Consider the following 23,134-nt stretch of genomic DNA (forward strand, 5'->3'; position numbering starts at 1 on the left):
AATACAATTTTTTTGTAAGGAAACAAGATTTATATAACATTGTATTTCTCAGCCCTTTTAATCTCTCTGATCCCTGCTGGATAACTCCAGTTGAAGTTAACACAGCACTAGAGGCTTGGAGTGATTGTGGTCTGAAATACCCTTTGAATGTCACTACCCAGGTACTGGAGAGAGGCTCAGAGGCACAGAAGAGCTGAGATAGGAGAACAACTGCATCACCTGCTGCCAGGAACACTGAAGAGGTGAGATCTGTGGTGCACGTGCTGGCAGCAGGGAAAGCTGTAGCTGCAACTCACAGTTTACCAGATGTGAGGTGTTGCAGCAGAATCGAGGCCAGAGGCGGAGTCTGCTACTCACTGAACAGGTTTGGTCTCTTATTTGGGGAAGGAACCTCTGCTCATTCTTCACTCTACTTCTACATTGTTACTTTTATGGTTTTTTGGGGGTTTTTTGTTTTTATTTTTTTTCCCCACTTTCCTCTCCTTTGGCTTCATCCTAAAGAACAGAAGTTCAGCAAATGTCGCTATGTGCACAAGGATGTGGGTAATCAGACGGTTTCGTAACAGCTGCTATATTGCTTTCTCCTTCACCTTAAGGGAATTCCTTTTTCCACAGTGTTCCCACCAACAAAACATATTCCCTGTGTCTGCAACAGTCACTGCTCCAATAGCATCATGTAAGACCCTGGCGAGGCAGAACCCTCCCCAAGATTCCTCCTGGGGACAAGAAGGTTCTTGGCAAAATGTTCTTCAAAATCTAGCTCTCTCTTAACCTGCTGTGATAACATTTCAGCCATAGGCAGGAAAAGACCTGTCTTCCAGCATTGGATCTATACCTGACAGTGGCATTAATGGAGAAAGGTGTATACATAAAAGGTAGGAATAACTTGCATTATACAAGCATCTGAGGACTCTTCCATAAGGACCCTTGGAACTCAAATTTAGCCTATAATTCTTAGTGAATCAATTTTCAGACGCAATCTGTACATCTATGTCACCAACACTCCAATATAAAGGTACTTTTGTTGCCACCTGATGTATGGTGCAGAAGCAGGTGCAGACAGGATCACATTCAGCACTGGGAAGACATCTAAGTATTTAATAGCTTCTCAGCAAGCTTTGAAAACTTTTACAGATTCTGGTTCAGCCTGCAGCCAGTGATATTCCTCCTAACTTCTGACTCCAGTGGGTCAGCAGTCAGGACTCCCCTAAAATCTCACTGCCACATACAATGGGTGTGATACTGTATGGTGGGGTGTGGCTTTGAGGTGCTGCCACTCATGGCAGGCATGACAAATCTGAGAAGCCTGAACCTTGATTCAACCCACAGTGACCATAACAGGCTGTTCAGATAGCGTGTTCACTGCATTGGAGTGGGAATTATTACTGTGCACACTGACGCAGAATTAAACACAGGCAGAGACAAACAAGAGAGAAAGGATACTCCCCAGGAGCATTCAAAATGAAGGTCTGTATTGGGGGACGAAAAGAAATTAGCCAGCTGAGATTGATGTTGGAGAACAAATGTGGTTCGTATTTTATTAATAAAAGAGGTCTCGCCACAAAGGAAATTCCCATCTTGGCCTGGCGATGTAGCACTAAGTGGTAATGGATACATGAAATGCCAAAACCCATAGATCTCTAGTTACACCAGAGTAGACACTCTTTGGGGCTTGTAATTACAGGGAGCTGGCAGACATTCAGATTTCATCTTTGAGAGAGAAAAGGACTTTCTGCTCTCCTGCCAACTGGGATGACTTAGCTCAGTGCCAAGCTGGACATACCTTCCAGAGTATTTGCAATGTAGCATTCAGCTCTACCTCAGATTCTTTCACTTTCCAGGTTTCTGAAAATGAGCAAATAAAATATTTTTAATGGCACCTGTAGTAGTGAGGCATCGCAGAGAGAAAAGCCAAGTCCTGCCTCCCAACCAGAAGGAAGCACAGTTGAGAAAAAGCAATAGCTCAGAGCTGTGTGGGACTGAAACAGAAAAAAAAAAAGAAAAAAAGCTGGGACATAAACGATGTGTCAAAGACAGCAGATATTCTTGGACCCAAGTTTGTTCTCTGGACCCATCCTAATGGTGTGGATTAGGCACTGATCTACTGAAACATGGGGCAAGCATGGTTCCTCAGGCTGAAGACAAACTGACCATGCTGCCAGGGGTTATCTATATAGTCAAGACCTGTTGTAACAAGACCTGGAAAGCTCAGACCTGTCCTCTGTTACTTTCTTCAGATTATCCCTGGACATTTTCTGTCCATTTGTTGTACTGAGATTAATTCTAAGAAGTTTGCCCTAGAAGATTTATGCTGACTGCCAAGGTGGCAGTTGATGAGCTATCTGATATTAACTTAGATCTCTTCACATGACGTATGCAAAACCTTTGGGCAAATGAGCAGGCCCAATTCTTCTCAGCCAAATTCTGTTCTCAGTTACACCAGAGGAATGCAACTGAAGTCAATATGATTTACAGGAATAAATGACATTACATGGCTTGGGTATTTTTTGAGATGACTTGTAGATTCTAGCTGTAGCTAATATGACTGGCCACAGGAAAAAAAAACTCAAAGAAAAGTAACACTGTTGTTTGTTTTTCTTCCCTAACTCTAATGTCAGCCCCAGTCTAACAAAGCACCCAGTAATATTTGCTTAGGCACTGAATTTGTTAGCCTAACTTATTTTCACTGTTTATCCCACATTTCTGTAAAAATGTGTTAAAAAAGAAATAATCTGTTAATGCCAAAAGTTCTCAAATACTCTATTTCACAGGCATAGTGTACACTAGCAGGAGCCTTCAAGTACAACTGTGCTGGAATTTTTATATCAATAAACCCCAGAGGGGTGCTGCAACTCCTGACACTGCACCGGTTCCAAGGATGAAATAACACATCCTGGCAACCCAACTGGATTTTGCCAGCAGAGCTGCAAAGCTTTTTTTTTTTTTTTTTCTTTTTTTCTGAGACAGAATACCAGCAAAAACTTCTCCTGAGAAACCCTGCAGTGACTACACATTAGCTGTCTGCTGGGGATGCTCATCTGGCGCACAGGAGACAAAGGTGCACATCCCTGCTCTGCTCAAATCAGCTGTATCAAATCTTAACCCCTCTCCTAGCAAAAAGTTTCCCCAGTCCTGGCCCTGCTGAATGCCAAAAGATCCTTCTGTCCTTCTGAGCTCATCTGTCAGAACTGTTCCAGAACAGTTTGACCAGCCAGTGGTGAGGATGGGATGTGGGAGAGCTGGGTGTCATTCAGGCAATACAAGAGCTCAAAGAAGGGTGTCCTCTATCTCCAGACATTTTGAGCAGCAGCTTCTGGCTGAGGGGCAAAGTTCTGTCTGCTTGTCAGCAGAAACACTTGCTGGGGGCCAAAGGAATCTTTCCTGACAAGGATATTATTGCAGTTGATGTGCCTCCACTGTAAAATGCATAATTTTTTAAAAGTTGGTGTGTACTCGCACAAACACACGTACATTTTGTTTCCCTGAAGAACTTGTGATCGACTCTCATGAGCTCAGGAAAGGCCAAATGACCTAAGGGTTATAAGGTGCCAGTTACAGATACTGTTTCACATTCTTTCTTAGAAAAATAGTTATGAAACTACTGGATTTTCTTTCCCCCCCCGCTTTTTTTTTCTGTATCTCTTCCAATGCAAAATGTTTTGTTCTCCCAGTGGAAACCAATCATTTACTAAATACTTAGTGTAATTCCTATCACTGTCTCTCAAGTGGGCCCGTGTTTACATTTCATAAGCAAGAATCTTTTTTCTTATGCCATGGTCACTACATAGAAATAAATACAGGCCACAGAACCTGCACAAATCTTTGCTGACACACAAAATTTAAACACCTTATGGATTAACGTTTATGAAGCCTGTCAGAGGTTTAAAACCACAATGAGAAAGAAAGATTTTCTTCAGGTCTGAGAAATGAACTTTTGGTCTAATGTCAGCCCTACACTGAAAAAGCCTTGATAGTTTGTTTGTCTAAGCCGACAGCTCCTTATTCAATTGTTCACGATGTCTCTCCACTTAATTCTTGCTATAAATTTGTCTCTTTGCCACACTCTTAACACTGTACCTCAGTGTGCCCCAGAGACATGGTGAGCCAGCAGCTCACCACTAACTCAGCTTAAGCAGAAATGCTAGCAACAAAGACCAGCCTGCCAAAACCCATAAAACTTGCTGCTTTTTGCCTCAGTTTAAAACAAAAAAATAATATTGTCTTTTCTCTAAAGTGGTAAAGCAACACATGCCAAAATGAGTTCTTGACCTTAGAGGATTTTTAACGGTTTTGAAGAAACCTTGGCACTTATAACACATTCTCCAAAATGTATGGTTGTTAATTAGTTTAACAGCATAAGTAAAAACAAACAAACTAGTGGCAGAAGGTGCAACCACTGGTTTTTTGGTAGGGAATGGGAAGTACATGAAATCCCAGCTTCTGAAATACTGAATAAATTGTAAAGGAAAGAACTGATTAAAAGCTGAGAGGTAGTCATGTCCATTGCCATGTTAAACTGCTGTTTTACTGTTACCACAGTGTCTATGAGAATGTACCTGTACTTGTCAGCTGGGCAAAAACAGTTAATGAAAATCTAAAACATGAAGAAAAATGGGCATTTCCCCCCAAATGGGGGGGGTGGTTTTGTTTTCTTCTTTTTCTTTAAGATTTAAAGAAGCGTTTTGCATTATTTATCAATTTTTTACTTTTTCTGAAGAAAACTTGATAAGAAAATATAGCTCTCAGTAGATTAAAAGTCATTTCTACCTATTGCAAAGCAAAATTTTGCTAGGTCACATGTAGCAATTTTTGCACAGACCACTGCATGCTGAAAATCCCACTTTCCCACCAGAAGTGTTTGCCTCTCTGCATTTGTCCTCAGGATCATTCAAAAACTGGCTGCAGGAATCTACTGCAGATCTGCAAGGCCTACCGGGTAGATATTCCTGCTCTCACCCAGTTTCAGGGTTTTATCCCTGCTCTTGCTTATATTTCCAGTATTTCACCCCTGCAGATGAGGCTGTTGTTTGTAGTCATGAATTATGTTTTCTCATTTAGCACAGAAGATTTGTTCTGATTTTCCTTGGACAGTCATGCAGGGCAGAAAGGAGCAAATACACTTTTCTTTGCTGTGTGCCATTATAAGGAGGGGACAGGAGTGAAGGGCAGAAGGCTAAGGAATGACTAGCTTATGCCTGTTTTCTACCTCCTAATGTCTTAAAAGGTGTTAATCTCTGAGCAAGGTGCCCTGAAGAGGAAAGCCCTGTTTATGCAGAAGGCAGGAACAATGTGGGAAGGGACAAGGATGGCTGCCCTGCATGCTCAGGCAGCTTTGCTTCCATCCTGTCCTAGACTGATCTCTTCCAGTGGTGATGGGTGCCTCTGGCACTGGGCCCGTTTCACCTTGCCATTTAGGCCAGGATGGCTGGGAGTGGTGAAGGCTCTGCAAACACCTCGTGCCCACAGACAGCTGGCTTGGCAGTGCAGGGCTCTCCTTACACAGGGCTGAAGAAGAGGAGTGACAGCGTAAAGGATTTTGCGTTACAACAGGTTTACAAATCTGAAATAGCAAATCTGGTAAGCAATACAAATGTCAGTTCTAGGGATTAGAAATAAAAAATAGATACGAAACCTAGCTTCTTATTCTACATGTAGGATGCATGAAATTTCCACTGGTAAAATACCACACTTTTCCTGTGAATGCATTTTCATTTAACCTCTTAGGACTGGAAGAATGGAATCTTTTCCTATTCTCTAAGAAGCAGTGCATATGGATGCTGAAGCGGTACATCTCTGAGATCTGGTCAGGATTTTCCTGAGATTTCGTATATTTTCACATTTAAACTGTTTGTTCCTTCTTTTATTTGAAAATAAAAGGTATTTCCTCCAAAAGATGATGAGCCGTACAGTAAACAGGTAATGATAGCAAAACAAGTCCAGCCAGGAAAGGGAATACTAATACTAATACTAATACTAATACTAAATAAACACACACTACTTCTGTGCCCAATAATTTTGATGTCTTAGATCCTCTGGTGTTATTTTGTGTTCTTATTTTCTGCTGCATCCTATGTGTTACCCACGTCAGCTACTCCCCTGGCTCTCAGAAAAGCGTTTCACAGCCACTATTTCACTTCATGCAATAGCTCTTTTCCTGTATGATTTTAATGGTTGGTGCAAATCTAGATGCAAGAATTAGAGATGCATTTATCCTCCCCAGACAGAACTCCTCCTGCTGACATTCTCCACAGAGTAGTTTATGTCCAAGGCTCCAAGAATCATGCAGAATCCCATGGTTGTTTCCAGACAGTCAAGCAGGAAACCAGGTTTGTCAGCAACACTTCCAAAGGCTGTCTTTCTTCTCTCTTTTTCTTTCTCACCTCTGTTGGTGTTCATATCCTTCTTGCCAACACTGGTGCTCCTTTAACTCAGCCACCAGGTGGTTTTTCAGGATTTGGTTCTCATGCCAGCCATGCCATCCCAGGCTCCACACCTGAGTGAAGGAGGAGCACCTGTGGCTCCTTACTAAACCTTTGAATTAATGCAAAGTGAGTCAATCAACAGCAATGCCTCTCTCTGCACTGCAATAAGCAGTCTTCTGAGAGGTCCAAAGAGCGTGCTGGCATTGGGAGATGGGGAGAGCATGGAAGAACTCTGTCTCTAGCAGGTGGGAATGCTACTAGCACTGCTTTCACATCAAGATGAAAGTGGGATTTTTTTGCCATTGTTGTTGCCCTGAAGAGGTTTAAGTCCTCTTCCTCATACTGACTAATCACTAAAATGTGACAAATCTCCACACAGTAAGCTCTAATAATGAAAAATGCCACGTGCTGAAACTAAAAAGTCTAACTGAAGGATGATGCTTTTCAATGCTTTCTGTTTTCCCAAGGACAGCCAGCCACACACACTGGTCTGTGCCTCCACAGTTTTGACTTGACCTCTATATTCTGTCCCCTCCCTAAAATGTCATTTTAATATATTTTGGCAAATCATCTTTATTTTAAAATGATAATGTTAACAGTTTCTGGACTCTAAACTTGCCTTTTTGCAGAATTTTGGCCTTTTGGCTATTGTCAAAATTGTGTAAATCCACTCACATTCAACTAAGTTATAAACCGTCAAAAACCTGCAGTTTGTTTTTATTAGATGTATTTCTCATCAATTCTCAGAATGTATTTTTTTCTGCAATGTCAAATCCAAACTGTGTGCTGTGTCATTCCACATGTCCTGACAGACAAGCCAAGAGCAAAGGGGCTGCTGGGCATGAGTTGCCTTTGCCCAGCTGCACGCCAGCAGTGCACACAGCACTGAACTGAAGGTGAAGGAGCTGTGGGGTTTAGCAAGAGCAGGTGAAAGAGAAGGGAGAGCAGGCATGGGCTTGTGATGAAGGGGACACACACCTAAATTGGGGTGGACTGGAGAACATGGAAGAGCACTAGAAGGATGGGGGAAACAGGACTTTGTACACGTGGTGAGTAATTTTGTGGCATGAACAAGGCTAGTAATTGTCACAAGAAAAAAAAAATTATTTTGTCTCTGACATACACATCAACATTGCCAAGTTTCACCCAGCCGAGAGGAAAGTGCTATGAAGCCCAGGCTGGAAAACTCTACTGCAGTGCCTAATGCAGCAACTGGCAACTTGCTATTGCTATGAGAGATGCTGCTAGCTTGAGAGCAGTAGAGGTCTGGTGCAGTGAAGGGCCACAAACATGCTCCAACCTGGGTGATAGAATATGGTATCTTTGCAGTTTTTTCCCTATTTAAAAAGTGCAGGAGATAATTGTTTAAAGAAGTAAGTACAGAAAAACAGGCCATTTGCACGCAGATGTGTGCAAATACTTCGTTAAAAATTGCATCATATAACACAAAACCTTTTGAAAAGGGTGCTTTTAAAATTTTTGTGGCTCTGGGTGCTCATTGAGACCAGGCAGTGCTGCAACTACCTTGCTGGCTGTATCCATTGAACATTGTAGGATCTGGAAAAGTCAGCAGTAGGTGTCTCAAGTAAGGCACCCAAATCTCTCTGTAATTAGTACCCACTTCGCCTTGGTTCACCATGCATGTAGCTACTGCTTTAGAGGGCATGCTCTGCCCTGAGCCCCTCACTGAGCCACGTGTGACAATGCCTGCAAGGATGTCAGATTTCATGCTTGAAGAAATTGTCATTTGTGTGTTGGGAGTGTGCCACTTTGCAGTCTTCCTAAAGCCCTTTTGTGTCCCGTCCCACAAACACACACACACGGAGAATAAAGCAAGCCCCGACAGCTTCAGCGTCTCTTGCAGTACCACTTATCTGTGGGGATCTCTGCAAGCTGGCAGTGAGCTGTTGGGTCCCCAGGAGGAGCGGGGAACTCCAGTGACAAAACTGTAGTGAAAGGGTTTCTTTCAGGCAGCAGGGACGAGGAGATCCTTCACAGTAAGGAAATACAAACAGACCTCTGAGAATTTGGCTCCTAGGAGATGAGAAAGAAAAGCGCAGCTCTGGGGTGCAAGGTTTCACCTGGCATTAACTGCGCCCCGCAGCCTCCGCATCTCAGCGCGTTGTCCCGCCCGGGGCCAGCAGTGCCCGCTCCCCGCCGTGCTGGAGCGCCGGGCAGCCCCCAGCGCTGCCCGCCCGCCCCACGGGAGCTGCCACCTTGGCTTCGGTCCCGGCTCACAGACCTGGATGCCGCGGTCCTGGCTCCCGCCCGTGCGGTGCCCGCGGGAGGCGCGGCGGGGCCAGGGCAGGGGCGCTCCCGTGGGAGGTCGGGGCTCACCGGGGCGGGGGTCGGGACCACCTCCCCCGCCCGCCAGGGGCTGCCGGTGTCCGTACGTGTTGCTTCAGCATGTGGCGGGGGCGTGGGGGAGGAATAAACCCTGCGGGGGAAGCGAGCGGCGACCCGCCGGGAGCACCGGGGAGGGTTCATCGGCGAGGATGTGTGGGTCTGGGAGGAGAAAGCGGAGGCCGGGCTGGGGAGGGGGAAGGATAAGAGGAAAAGGGGCAGAGCGGCTCGCAGAGGTCGCACACCGCCAGCCTCCACGGCAGCGCCTTCCCGCGTGCTCCCGGAGCTGGTGGTGGGTCCTCCCTTCCCGTCCCACTCGTTTCCTCCCGCTTTCCCTGCCACAGAGGGCTCGGGGCTGGGAGGGAGAGAAAGGGACCCCCAGGGCTAGACAGCAGCTCGCCCGAGGCGGAGGCAGGCGCGGCGCCCCGGGGGAGGCGGCGGCGTCCAGCAGATTCTCCCGGCAGTGGGAGGGCTCCGGGAGAGGAGCGGCTGGGGGAGCATCTCCCAGTCGGGGCTGACTCCCGAGGAGCGAGGGAGGGACACAGAGAGAGGGAGAAAGTGCCGCCTCTCAGCTTTACAGGCGTCCCCAAATTTTAAGGACTGGGGTGGGGAAAAAGAGAAGAGAGGACCTGATCTGGGACCTCCCAGCCGGAGCGGTTGAAAAGGAGCCAAAGCAGGCGTCGGGGGGGGAGCGACATCCCAAGGAGAGTCCCCGTCCTGCGCCGCCCGCAGCCGCTGCGTGCCCGCCGCCGCCGCCTCAGGATGTGGGTGCCGCTGCTGCTGCTGCTGCCGGAGCTGCTCCCCGCCGTGCCGGCACAGAAGCTCTCCGCCCTCACGGTAAGGCCACCCCGCCGCCGGACGCCCTCGGGGCCGGTCCCGGGAGCACCTGAGCGGGCGATGCGGCTCCGGGGCGGCGAGAGGCGCCCGCGGCTCCCGGGCCGAGCGCTGCGCCCTGACCCGGCCAGGCGGGAGCGAGCCCTGGCCAGGCGGGAGCGAGCCCTGGCCAGGCTGGAGCCCCGGCCAGGCTGGAGCGAACCCCGGCCAGGCTGGAGCCCCGGACAGGCTGGAGCGAACCCTGGACAGGCTGGAGCCCCCGCCAGGCGGGAGCCCCGGCCGGCGGGAGCTCCGCCGCGGCTCGCCCCGGGAGCAGCCGGCACCGCCGCCCCGCCGAGCGCCTCTGGGCAGAGCGCGGCCCGCGGCTGCGAAGCGCAGGTTTACTGCGGGTCCCCGCAGAGCTTCGGTCCGGCGTTAATGTCCGTGTTAATGCTTTTATTTGCCCGAAGAGGAATAATGCTGCGGTGAGGTCCGCTTTTGGACCGACTCGGGCTGACCGATTTTACTTCATTTTAATTATAAAGCAACATGAAACAAGCCTTTCTGGCTGTTCCAGGCTCCATGGTGCTATACATGGAACTCCGCGTAGAGATGGGTGAGCCAATTCATTAGGCTTACTAAATAAGCCATAACCACTATTCTAGCCAAGACCTGAGGTTTGCAGCTAATAGCTCAGTTCAGTCTTCTTGTAGAGCTTGCAGTGTTTGCAAAGCTATAATTAATGCAATCTGTAGAAATAAAAACATTTTCCTTAAATGTGTTTTTAAACAAGTGCTTGAGTAAACATAACGGGCAGCAAATACCTCTTTCAAGCTGTTTTTAAGTGTTTTGGTGAAGGCTACGCGCTTAGAGTTTATTATGGTAAAGTTACAGGCAGCTGCAAAGTGAAATAGACCCTATTTTGTTTAAGTTTGTTTAAGTCTTTCAGAAAATTTCTGTAAAATCCCAAGAGTTGAGTTTTTTGGTTTGGTTTGTTTTTTTTTTTTTTTTTGTTTTTTTTTTTTTTTTTTTTTATTCTTTCACCCTTTATTGAATAAGGTGCTATAGGGACAGCTCAAGGTGAAATGGCTGTGGGAGATGGCTGAGCTGTTCATACCTGAAATTCTTCAGGAAAAGTTTTGCCTTGTTGACTAAATTTGGGGTTTTTGTTTTTTGGTTTTTTTCCTCTTAAATGATTTGTAGATTAGAAGCTGCTAATTGAAAACCCTAAAGGACTGAGTTTGCGCCATGAATTTTATTTTCTATGGTATTTTATGGTGTGGGACCGACAAAGTAAAGTGATTCTCATATTTTACTTTTTAAGACCCTCATTTGAAGCCCCTTTACACTGTCAGGTGGTATATACTATTCTAATAAAACGATTAACATTACAATTTACTTTCAATTTCACTTTAACAAATGTATAAACATAATTTGCAAGATAGTACATGTAATGTTCTTTTTTTCTGTACACAAAGAGAGTTCTAAATATTAGTGTGGAAGTAAACTGTGGAAGTACCAAGCCTTAGTTTGTCCAAATGTAAAGTAAGAGTGATTGTGACAGTTACAATACCTTCAGATGATACATAACCCAAATGATGTTAAAGCCATTTAAAATATGGATATAAATCACTGCAGAATATACTTTTCATTCAGTAAGGGGTTGTCTACATCACAAAAGGGAAGAAAAATCTGGCCAAGGGCACTTTGGCAAACTCTTAAAAAATTAAATGCTGTAGACTCATGCAAATGTATTTGACTTCGCTGTTATCTGAGTGATGTTAAAAATCTCTCTGTTCCTTCCTTCACCAATTCAAAGTGTGCATTACTCATTTCTGTACCGTAGAGTAGTCTGCATCTTTATGAACCATGAGCAGAAAAGTCAATTCTGGTGAAATGCCCACCCCTGCCTCTGCTACCAAAAAGGTAATGGTTTTGAAGACATCAAGCTTTCATACTGAAATGAACTTGAACATTTTGGTAGATGTAGCTAGCCTTGTTAGTGAAGGACTGCAGGTAGTGAGCTCATGTTAGTTTTTCCGCTGCCTGTGCTCTTCTTACAGAAAGGGCTCACCCATACAAATACTAGACTACGTTGGAAATCCTTCCCTAAAACAAGTAAGGGACAGGCAGACACCCATAGGAGCGAAATAACACAGGCGCGCTCTGATGCATATATACTTTCTACATCTTCCCACAAGGCTGAACTTTGAGTGAGGCAGGTTTATTTCTACTGTTTCTGTACATACCTCTTTAACCAACAGTAAAAACCCAGTGCTATTACGGCAACAAATACCACACCACTTAATCATTTTTAACTCCTGCAGTCATTTTGCTTGTAGCTCACAGACTATATAACCCCTTTCCACATGTACCGTTCTCAAATATCCAAGGATAGTATCTGCGTAATTACAAGGAACAACAAACCAAAGCTGTGTCGAAAAACCAAGAAAATCTATGGCTTTTTTTTCACCTGCTGTGCCACTGTGTGGCGACTGAGAAAAGCCATTCTTTTCTACACATCATATGCGGATTTTATATTTATTTGTGGCTTGAAGAATAACAGATAAAGGCTGAAATTTTCATAAACAACCAGAGGTCATGGGAACAGGGTGTGTTTCACTGCTGATCTGAGTTTTATCAAAACGATGGGATGATCATGGAGAGGGAATGCGCATCCCTGATCACAATACTGTCAGAGGTATACTCATCTTACCAGGTAGTGACTATATCAGGGGAACAGTGTACTGCAGTCGTAAATCTGACATAAGATGAACCTTGGCAGAGACGAGACAATAAAATTATAGTCCCCTCTAGCAAAAGCCACTCTACCATTTTCTGAAAGGTAACACATGGATTGGAGGTTTTTTCCTTGCCTGAGCTTTAAGCAACAAACTGGGTGATGGCATGGCAGGGAGGGAGGATATCAACATCTGTCTTTAAGATTTTCGTCCATATAAACAGATCTCTGGCCTGTTTTAACTTTATGTCCTCACTAGCTCGAGGAATGGCTCAAGTACTACTTTCAGAAAAGACTTTCAGTAGTTTACAGACCTATTTCTCCATTTAATTAGGAATAATATTTTTGCATTTCATTTGGGCAGCAATACCCACAAGAGCCACCCATGTCTGTAGTCCAGGTGAATGTGTGATTTTCATATGTTGGAAGCTTTGCAATAGTCCAATAGCAATAAATCACAGAGTTTTCACACAAATAATATCTCCTAGAGATTTCTGATTGTTTAACAGTCTTATGTGACTGCAGGTTTGCATGGAGTGATGCCCATAGGCTTCCTACTACAGCAGCTATTAGGATGATTTCTGGTAGGCAGAATAGTCAGCAGGTAGGTGAAATGCTCCAGTTTGTTTAGAGTCCCTTGGACCTCCTGGTTATATCTAAAGTGAATGTGAATGTTGTAATCTGTCCCTCTCTGCCCAAACTGTGGACTCAGATAGAGCTTACTTGACTGCCTGACTCTGTGCTAGGATAGAGAAGGGTTGATGAGAGATGGGCTGATGCATACCTGAATCTTTATTGGGAAGCCATGATGTACACCAGGGTCTAAGAGTTTCAGAGTTTCTATGTCCTCACTGGGTTAGAGATAGTCCAAAGTCCACTGGTACAATCTCTAAAGATAGAGATTGTACCAGTCTTGGCTTTTGTCACCAGGATTACTCTTTGCTAAGGTTTCTCCTGGACTCTGGTCTCCTGAGTAGGACCATATTGCAATAATAGATAAAATGAGGTGAAATGCAATATTCCAATTATTAATTGCTAACTGAGCCTCAGGGATGCATGCAGGAGGATAATGTTCTTTATTGTTGTATTTACTGTTATTTCAAATGAACAAATATTGGCAACAGAACAATGGCTTTCATTATGGAAAGGTAGGCTGAGAGCTGTCTCATGAGAACCCATGAGATCTGGAAGGACTGTAGCCAGTTTGGCTGCTCTTGTTCTTTTCTCCCCTTGTGTCAAATACTGATGTAAAACGTTCTTACATTCCACAGAATATCTTAAATAGCCTTGTCCTTTTACCTTGTTAATAGAAAACCAGGTGGCACTGTGCAATTTTTGTAACACACTGTTGGAATGATTTTGCAATGCTGCATTTTTGTTCTGCTCTGTGAGATGTACCTGTTCTTTCTGGATGTATGAAACTGAGGAGACCTGAGCCTTGCTGACTTCTTCTTTTAGGGAAATTGGGCATATCTTGAGGATATAGGTACTTTTGTTTTGAAACACAGTGCTTTGAAGAAAGCTCATTTTGTTCCTCAAATAAGTAAGTTTATGATCGCTGCACTTACTAACACACTTTGTCATTGTTTATACTGCATTTTTGAAACCATCAGCTTCGCTTTTATCTCAGTTGCAGTGTTGTGTGTGTGGATGTACTTCTACAAACAATAGGATACAAGTGTTTCTTATTTTAAAATCTTGATGACTTGCAACATACCACAAACTATTTATACTTTCAAAGCCTTGCTGCATCATGTGGTTTTCTCAATACCATTGATAGATCTTACAAAGGAAGAAAGTTTGCTTGAAATTACTTCTTGAAATGAACACCTCTGCCTGGTAATAGTTCCTTTCATCAGCAGCTGAATATTTTGGGGAACAATTGTTTTCTTTTTCTCCCTTGGCACATGCTTTGTGAGTATTCAATAGCATTTAGTGTGCTGGATAGCTTCCACGACACTGACCAATATAAGATGGACCGCTAAGGTAGTTCAGTAAAGGGCAGCTAAACACAATCAAAGCTTTCCAAGTTAAGGACCCATTTGGATGGCGCGTGCAAACCAAAACATTTGGAAAAGTTACTCTAATTGTGACTGAAAAACCAAGACCATAAATAAAATTGTAAGTGGCTCCAGATCCTAACAACATTGTTACTGCAAATGGGCATTGGTACAACCAAGGGTACATAAGCTCTGAAAATAAAACACTTTCAACAATGCTTTCTTGCAATAAACTCTCAAGACACTTCTTATTAAGGAAACAACACCAAAAACGGTGGGAGTTGATATTGAAAGTGTCAGCAAACTTTTCGTCAGGGGTCAGAAGTAATTTTTGTGCACACAGCCAACATAAACTTCACCTTATAATGTGTAAGACATAATTGAAGATGGTCGGTTGACTGCATGCCCATAAGATTTTTAAAACTAGAGTTGAAGACTAGAAATGAATGTGAGTGGGGAGGGAAGAGCAGGACTGAGCAAACAAAAGGAAGTAGATCATGCAAATTGTGTCCACTTTTGGTGCTGTCATTGGCCCCCTGTTGCCTCCTGAATACCTCGAGGAACAGCTGTATTTCTTAACAGCGGGTAAACTTCAAGGTTTAGTTCATTCTGAAAAGCCTCCAAAGGTTTAGCTGCTATCCAAAACCTATCTGAACCCTGTTGGTCTGGAAACCAGACTACAGATCTTTTCAAGATCTGGCTTGCTCGGGACTTTGCTCATATTTCCATTTCTTCAGCCAGACCAGCCTCACCACAGGCGCAGCCATTTTCATGGTATTTTGGTGCTTCATTTCCTGTCAGGCCTGAGACCAGGAAGTGCAGAGGCGCCTGAAAATTAAAAACTGAGTAAGAAAGAGTTGGAATCAAAGACCTATTTTTGAACAGCAATGAAGGTCCGAGTTTGGTTCAGGAGTGACATTTTTTATCTGAACAAATTCAAACATTCTTGGGCAATTTGTGGAGTGAAAGGAGGTTACATCTTGCAAAGGTCTCATGGATTTCCAAAAATTTTGTGTTTTCTTTAGAATCAAAACCTAAATACATCCTAAATTTCTGTTTGATTCAGTATCGTGCTCTGAGGTAGATTTTTGAAGAGTTGACATTGTAGATTCATGATGAAGGCCATTTCGCAATTAAAATTTGTTGTTCTTTCTTTCAAATTAATATAGTCAAAGTAGTTTTTGACTTTGTGAATACTGCATCCTCTGACCCTCTACTGCCTTCTACAGCAAAATTCTGATGGTGCCAGTCATTTGGTCTCAATGGCCCTGTGTATTTTCACAGGATATGCTTCTCTTGACATTTCTTTATCCACTTCTGGTTATTATTTGCTAATCACTGCCTTAATATTATCTACAGTGGTAGTGCAACAGTGCAACACTGGAAGCAAACCTGGAAAGAGAAAATACTTCAGAAAAAATTTCCACTATGCTAATCTGACATGTAATAATTTATGCCAAAAGAAAAGGAGTGCTCGTGAGATGTAACACGATATTGCCCATAAGCAAATAAACTAAGCAGAGAGGAGAAGCTATAGCATAAATACCTGCATTTTTTTCCTGCAGTTTTTCAGTCTTGGCCTAACTTCCCATGTACATAGGGAATTGGTCTGAATTACACCCATTGCTGTAGTGCAGTGGTGTGCATGGGATACAAGGACACAAACTTTGGTTATGGGGAAGTGAAAGCTACCTAGAAGAATATGGACTAGTTTTTAGATTGGTGTGATAACACTTAGTATCAGAGGGTTGCTTAATGTGACTTTACCAAATTATCAGTGGTCCTCAAGCAGCAAAGCTAATGTAGTGTCACATCTTACCACTCATGAAGTAGGACTCATGAAGTCAACTCCCACATGGAAGTTTCAGCTGATCCTTGCAGAAGAAATCGTTTTGATGAGTTAGTAACTACCCTTCAGTGAATTTTTTCCCCTCTCAAATTTGTTACCTTTTAAAAATGATCACTAAGTGTTTCATCAGCTGTTGTAAATCCAGGCTAATAGAGAATGCAACCTAGAATTCTGGTTGGGACAGAAAGAGAAAACATTTCCTGAAGAGAATCCTTTCCAGCTCTCTCCCTGGCTTGCACAGTGGCTTGCTAGAAAACTGGCTCGAGAATGTTTACATCATACCTATCCAAAACCTAGCTTTTTTCCCTTCATTTACTTTAGGCTGCTTGTTGTGTCATCTTTTGAGTCATTGAGTAAAGATAATTTTTTTCTTTTGTATTGCCTTAAATTTGTTTTGAGTAATATACTTTCTTGCCTTTTAGGTGTTCACTTTTTGAACTGTGTACAAATTAGCTGTCATACATGTGCTATAAATCTTTGAGTCTTTCCTAGAGCACCTAAGGAGTACTTACATGCAAAAAAAGAAAAATATCTTTACTTTGGAATGCTCGTTAAGTCATGGCTTCATGCTGTGTTTTGCAGATTTTTTGAATAAAATTGCTGCCATGAAGTGCTCACAGTGGCCTACCTTTAGACCTTTACTTGGCCTACCTTTATCATGCAATTACTTATATTCTGACCTTTTTTCCGAATTAAAACAAGGTATTTATCAGCGAGTCAATGGTGTAAAAGCTCAGGAGAGATTTGTACATTTTTTGAAATGCAAGTAGCAAGAGATAAAGAATAATTTTATTGGTATTCAGGATGGTCTCACTATGATTCATGTAGCAAGCTGCAGTACAGAGAAAACCTGCAGATTGCACGTGACCCCTGGATGTCAGGGTGGGAAGGCAATGCCTCAGTTCCATTATTTTTTCTTGCTCTTATCTGGACTAAAGTGGAGGAATGATTGAGTTTAGTCTGAGTAAAATCTGCCATTTAGTCTCATTACTACTTTGGAGGATGGAGAGAGGAGTGGGTGACATTTTAGTAGACATGCAAATGATTTTAACCATATTTTAACTGCAACATGTCTACTTGTACAGAAATGCTGTTAAATCAGACCATGTGTCTGGAAGTGTTGCAGAATACAAAATGTGTGAGCTGGGGACCTAAATCATGTCATCTGGAGAATTGCTTCCCAAATTTTTTTTTTTTTCTAGATGCTGCTCTTCTCAGTGTCATCTTCCTGCAAATGGTAGAATCTAGGGTGTGGGGCTGCTGTTCTGAGAATACAGTGTAGAACTATGGCATTGACAGCATGTTAGAAAGATGGGGATACTAAAATGTGAGAATGTCTTCTCAGTGAGGCTGATACATGCATGCCATGCTGGTTTCAGTGTACTTGTCTTTATCCTGATTTTCTATGTCACCCAAGCACACTGTGCTTCTCTTTGGCACTGTGAACCTAATGGTCTTGAAATTAAAAGGAGATTCTCTATTAGAAACAGGAGGACATGTTGAACACAGCTTACCAACGCTCTGTGATTCAGTTGTCTTAGTTGTCCTTGTCTGTACAGGTGAAGAATTATTTATTGCATTTAATCACAGTGTTTTAATCAGTTCTCATTCACTGTAGCCTCCACATGGATGCCACTTAGTGCAGACAAAGGGGTGTTAGTGAAACTGACCCTGGCTCTTTAAAGTTATATTTGTTAATGGTATGGTCACTGTGCATCACCTTTTTTTACCTATAGTGCTGTATAATGCTGCTCAAGTCAAGGGAGCAGTTGTCACATGGGCTGATGGTTCTTCTAGAGTGAAAAATCACAGTAGCAAATGTCACTTTTTAAAGTAAAAGTTTCTATCAAAGAAATGAAATCAAGTGAGTAAAACCTGGTCCTGAAATAAGTATGCTACTATGTCCTTGAGGGTAGCACATATTGTAAAGATACCTTTGTCCCCACAAGAGGGTGCAGAAAGGAAGAAGATTGTCAGCATAGAAACTAAATCAGGCTTTGAGTTAGCCACGGGTTTATTTGTTCAGTGAATGATCTCGGGTGTGTTGGATGGCTTATTTTTGGAAGAGGGCCATCAGAGATTTAAGTGACGCAGAATAAAAAGCAGAGACGGGAGGGTCCATACAGGTACTTCTCCATTTCTCCCCCTCTCCATTCCATTGTGAATACAGAGCAGAGGCAGCGCTTGTGCTGCATCCTCAGGGGCAGGGAGGTCACCTCTCCTCTCCCAGGCACTGCAGGCATCCACCACGGGAGGGAGAGCAAGAACAGCACGGGCTGCCCTGTCCCTCTCCTCTGGCAAGGGCTGGAAGAAAGGAGGGCAAGCCCTGGATTCCCTCCCCAGTAGTCCAGGGGGGAGGAGGGGAGCAGCTGGGGATCTTGATTTTTCAGTACTTGCCACTCAGTTGCACATCAGATGGGAACTCAGGTGGGAAAGATCTCAAGTGGAAAAATGTCTTGACACAAACTATCAAAAGGTAGAAAAGAGTTCTGCAAAAAGAAAGTGTCTTTAATAACGTAGTGTGGCTTGACATTAATTAACATGAATTAGCATTCGTGAGAGCTCAGAGCAGGCTGATGAGAACAAGAGGGAATATATGGCCTAACATATGAGATGCTCTTGGCCATGAGACGTGAGGAAGGGTTCAGTCTGCAGAAAGCGTATTAATTTCATTGCATGCCGTTTCTTTTTGCAGCATTTATTACATAAATTCTGGTGAGCAAGACCAAACAAAGTGGATAACTTATTTTTTACACTGTATTTAACGGGATTGTATTTCAGACCATCTCCTCCTGGGACAGCAGTTTCCAAGCATGCCAAATTTTTGATAGATTTCAGCCTAAGTGGATTTAGTTGCAAATCTGAACTTTAAACAGGAGGTTTTATCTTTCCATCATGTTTTCTCCTTGAAAGGTTCCATAAATTACATTTCTGAAAGAAAGGGAAAGTTTTTTTGAAAGAAGTGTTCATTTGGTAAATTGCTCTTCTGTGTAAGCTTCCCTTTTTCAGGTGCTGAATGACTCCCAGAGCAAAAGTTCTGTCATTGCTTGACAATGGACTTCCATTAATTTGCAGTAAAATTACAAGGCAATATTCATGCATGGATAATTGATTTCACTCTGAAGGGAAAATGGCAAAAAGCTCAAGTGTTCACTTGTCTGTAACTAGTGCAGCAATTTTCTCCACTGCAAAATGAGTATCAAGTACTTCTCTTATGAAGTGTCAGTGTTTATGTTCATTAGCTGCAGGACCAGGAGAGGTGTACAGCAATGAGAGTCAGGGTATTTCCTGCTATATGACAAAGCCAGATCTGACACCAAGACTAAATGGCTGATAGAGATTAATTTTTTCATCTCTGTGGCTGGTGACAGACCCACTAAAGCTCAGTAGACACAGCCCTACTGGTTTGGTAGAGGGACTGGTGAGATAACCACAGGTTCACAATTCATGTAGTATTGAGGTGGAAGCAAAGAAGAGAAAATGCTGCTGCTAGGAGTGAGCCCAAAGGACCTGGAAACTACCTGGAAACTGCCATCTTTTGGGACTCATAGTTGTGACTGGGCTCTCTCTGGCTGCTGTAGATTTTTCTCCAGTATTCTCCTTCCCCATCCAGTTGATCTTTCCTTAGTTCATCTTCAGTGTTTACGTGCCTTTTCTGTGTATAGACTGTAAGCTGTTTGTGTTTGTACTATGTTTTGGGCAAAAGAGGCTCATCCTGGTTGGCTTTCTTTGTCTGCCGCAATTTTCGAGTTCAGTAATAAATAAATCTTGAATGACACCTTCTTGCAGGTGAGACTGAACACAAATAACGGAGGATATACAAATAGTAGAGTTCCTCAGGCAGTTCTGGGCAGAGTCCGGTACTTTACACCCTCTGCAAATTATCCAAGCTGGTTATTTTGTATAGACTTTCTTATTACTACATGTGTGTATACACACATGTATACACACACACATACACAAATATGTATGTTTGATCCTACTCTGCCTTTTGTAAAGAATTGGAGCAAGCAATTCGACATTACAGGAAGTGATCAGCAAAATTGTCTATTCTCTGGTCTTGTCATGCTGTTGGCCAAAGTGTTCTGCACAGTGCAGAGAGCCAAGTGTCACCTGCTTGGTATTTCCTGACTTGTGAGAACTTAGTGTTTCAACCTTATCATTGCCTTAAAGCTGGGGTTCTCAGCCTGTGGTATGTGTTTCCTTTCATGGTGCAAAACTCTTTCTTCCCTAAAGAAAAAGAGCCCTGCATCAATGCTGCCTGGTCTTCCTACAAAGAATAATGTGAATGTTTGGATGTCTCTTCCGATTTTTGTGTGCAGGTCAGATGGAGCTTGAAGCTTCTCTGCCTACTGCCCTTCCCTACCTTTCAAAGGAGAAGTGGAGATGGGTTTGGATGAAAGATGCTTCTGTCCTGTGAGTGCAGACCAAAGAGCTGACAGCTGTTCTTGCTGCTGTGTTACAGCCTCTGAGTGTACTCTCTCTTTCCATAGCAGCAGCACCAAGAACCCTCTGGGAAACCTGGTCCAAAAGCTCTCTTGACAAACTCAGAGAGATATCAGGCATTATCAAGAACTGCTTCTTGTAGGCCTTCTGAGGCTTCTGCATGTTGTATCCATCAGCTGCAATAAATTCCCTAGATTGCCATTTTCTACCTTAAGATGAGCCATGTCAACCATATATGTATATTCATGGATACACTATATACATTCCCAGGCAAACCTTTTCTTCCTTTTGTTTTTCAGCAATGATTGGAAAACCCCATAAAAGCTTAAATTTCCCTTGAGGTTAATATCCAGAATGTCAGATATTTTTCCCATGAAGTTTATGTAATTTGATCTGACTGCTTTGATCTGATATTTTTTGTTTGTGTGTTTTGGTCTAAGGAAATGATGCATAGGAGTCTAGTGTTAGTTTTCATTTTACAAGATTTCTAAGTTGCTAGGTTTTGACTGTGTTGGAAGTGCTACAGGGCAGCTGTGTTTGTTAGTTGATGAATTTGTGTAATCTAAAGACTGAAAAGAACAAAAAGAATACCATCTCCCTTCAAATCTCAGGTCACTTCAGGAACTGCCTCAGGCAATAGCAGCTAAAATTTGATTTCAGCAGTTCTCATGATTATCGTTCTAAATAATGACAGAATAGAGCTTTTACTGTCTGCATTGCTTATTATGACAGGAGAAATCAAAAGGTCGCACAGTATCTTTCCTTGTTATGAAAGTAAATTATTTCTCTAAAACTGCTGTCCGGAGTCTTCTCAACACACCTAGGGGTGAGAAGACTCCCAAGTGAGATTCATTTTACAACCATGTCAGGAAACCTCACTCATTTAATAGAAGTAAGAAGCAACCAGAAGTCTCCAATGAAATTAGGAGGTTAGAAATAGGACTAATCACATGTAAAAACTCACTATTTCCAGCTGACAACAATTAAAGCAGTGTCAGAGATGCAATGAAATTCCCTCCAGGGATCTTTGTAAAATTGAGACAAACATTAGAAAGAGTGTGCATGATGGATGAGAAAGTTTGAAAAAAAAATGATAAGTCTATCAAAGCTGAAGGGGGTCACAGTTCATACTCTCCAGCTCTTTTGTGGAATGCAGGATGTCTCTCAGGAGGAGCCCTGCAGCTATCTGCTGTCAGCAAGAGCAAAGCAGGTGTGCACGTGTGCCTGAACTCTATACTTTCTCATACCTGGTGCTTCTTGCTTGAGTAAAGGTCAACATCTTTTAAAACTTTGTGATTATTTTTTTACTGCTTCTGTTTTTGCTAAAAATCTCTTCAGTGGAATGAGATTTAGAAGCTGTTGTCAAAGTATAATTGGAGCTGATTACCTAATTTCCTTTCATTTGTTGTGACTGTGAAATAGCCCGAGGGCTGCGTGTGTCAATATACACACATTCCATGCCCTGTATTGATTCAGAAGCTGTGTGATGTGTGCCAGGTGTCTGCAAGGCAGTCCAAATGGCAAAGTAGCATGGGTGACGGGAAGTGAGATGGTTTGCCCTGCCAGTACACTTTTCTAAAAGATCAGAAATGATTCTGCCTCACTATGCTTCAGTCCTTCCTGTTAAATAGAGGTGTCACAAGTGCATCTTCTGTCCTGCTCTCTGGAATATCAGTTAGCTTCTGTACATCCCTGTGTTACTTGGAGAGCAGAAATGCCTGAAGCAGGACAAGCTGAATGGATCTCTGGTTGTGGCCTGTGTGTTGTGGGTGCAGGAGCTGCAGGTTGAGCTGTACATGGGTCCCAGAGACAGGATTTCATAATAGCAATTCTGATATTCCACAGTATTTATAATGGGTGTGTCCAGCCTTCTCTATAAGATCCTGCTGAGTCCAGTGGGAGTTTGAGCAGGACAGAATTGGACATCTGTTTGCCCTCTTGAATCTGGAACAAGGGAAACTATGGGTCTGCCCCATAAGGGCAGGAGTGTGCAGAGGAGCTTGGAGATAACTGAAGTGCCTGAAACTGATATTGTCAATGTGCATGTTTGGATATGAAGCCTGGGAGGTGTGATAAAATCCTTCAGTCTGTGTGTATCTGCGTGATGGTGCTGTTCATAACAGAAACATGTTGGCAGCTTTTTGTACATGCAGGTAGAATTTGATCACAAGGATACCACTGGGCATATAGAGTATAAAATACCTCTCCATGCTCTTTATTACTACCACATGGTGTTTACTTTCTTCAGTCAACCCTGTTGTCATATTTGTCCTTCTTACGTGTTGTTGACAAATGCATGTGACTATAGAACCTAAAGGTCTACTGAAATAGCCACTAATTAATGAAATAAAATTTGTTAAAATCCTATCATTCCCTTTTCAGGGAAAATATAGCTGACTCTGTTGCTATGAATTTTATAAATCCATTATTCACCAAAACTGTTACTATAAGACTACCATTTTTTTTCCCCTGTTAATATGATAGTTTTATTCTTTGTGGCACAGGCACACCAAGGCACAGC

At 43.0% G+C, this 23,134-nt stretch overlaps 1 protein-coding gene across 6 annotated transcripts in view; it reads left to right on the forward strand.

The window, feature by feature from the left end:
• The first annotated feature begins 8,975 nt into the window (after positions 1-8,975).
• SMOC2 (SPARC related modular calcium binding 2) overlaps positions 8,976-23,134 on the forward strand; it is a 138,162-nt gene continuing 124,003 nt past the window's right edge. For 4 of the 6 annotated variants that reach the window (XM_026798240.2, XM_005495531.4, XM_026798241.2 and 1 more), the window contains exon 1: positions 8,977-9,602. In XM_026798240.2, the coding sequence (XP_026654041.2) occupies positions 9,528-9,602 (75 nt within the window). In that variant the 5' untranslated portion in view covers positions 8,977-9,527. Of the gene's footprint in view, positions 9,603-23,134 lie in introns of all 6 variants that reach the window. The other 2 variants (XM_014273117.3, XM_014273118.3) reach the window with 2 other exon arrangements.

Source organism: Zonotrichia albicollis, chromosome 3 (assembly GCF_047830755.1).
Source record: "Zonotrichia albicollis isolate bZonAlb1 chromosome 3, bZonAlb1.hap1, whole genome shotgun sequence".
In the NCBI taxonomy this organism is placed as follows: Eukaryota; Metazoa; Chordata; class Aves; order Passeriformes; family Passerellidae; genus Zonotrichia; species Zonotrichia albicollis.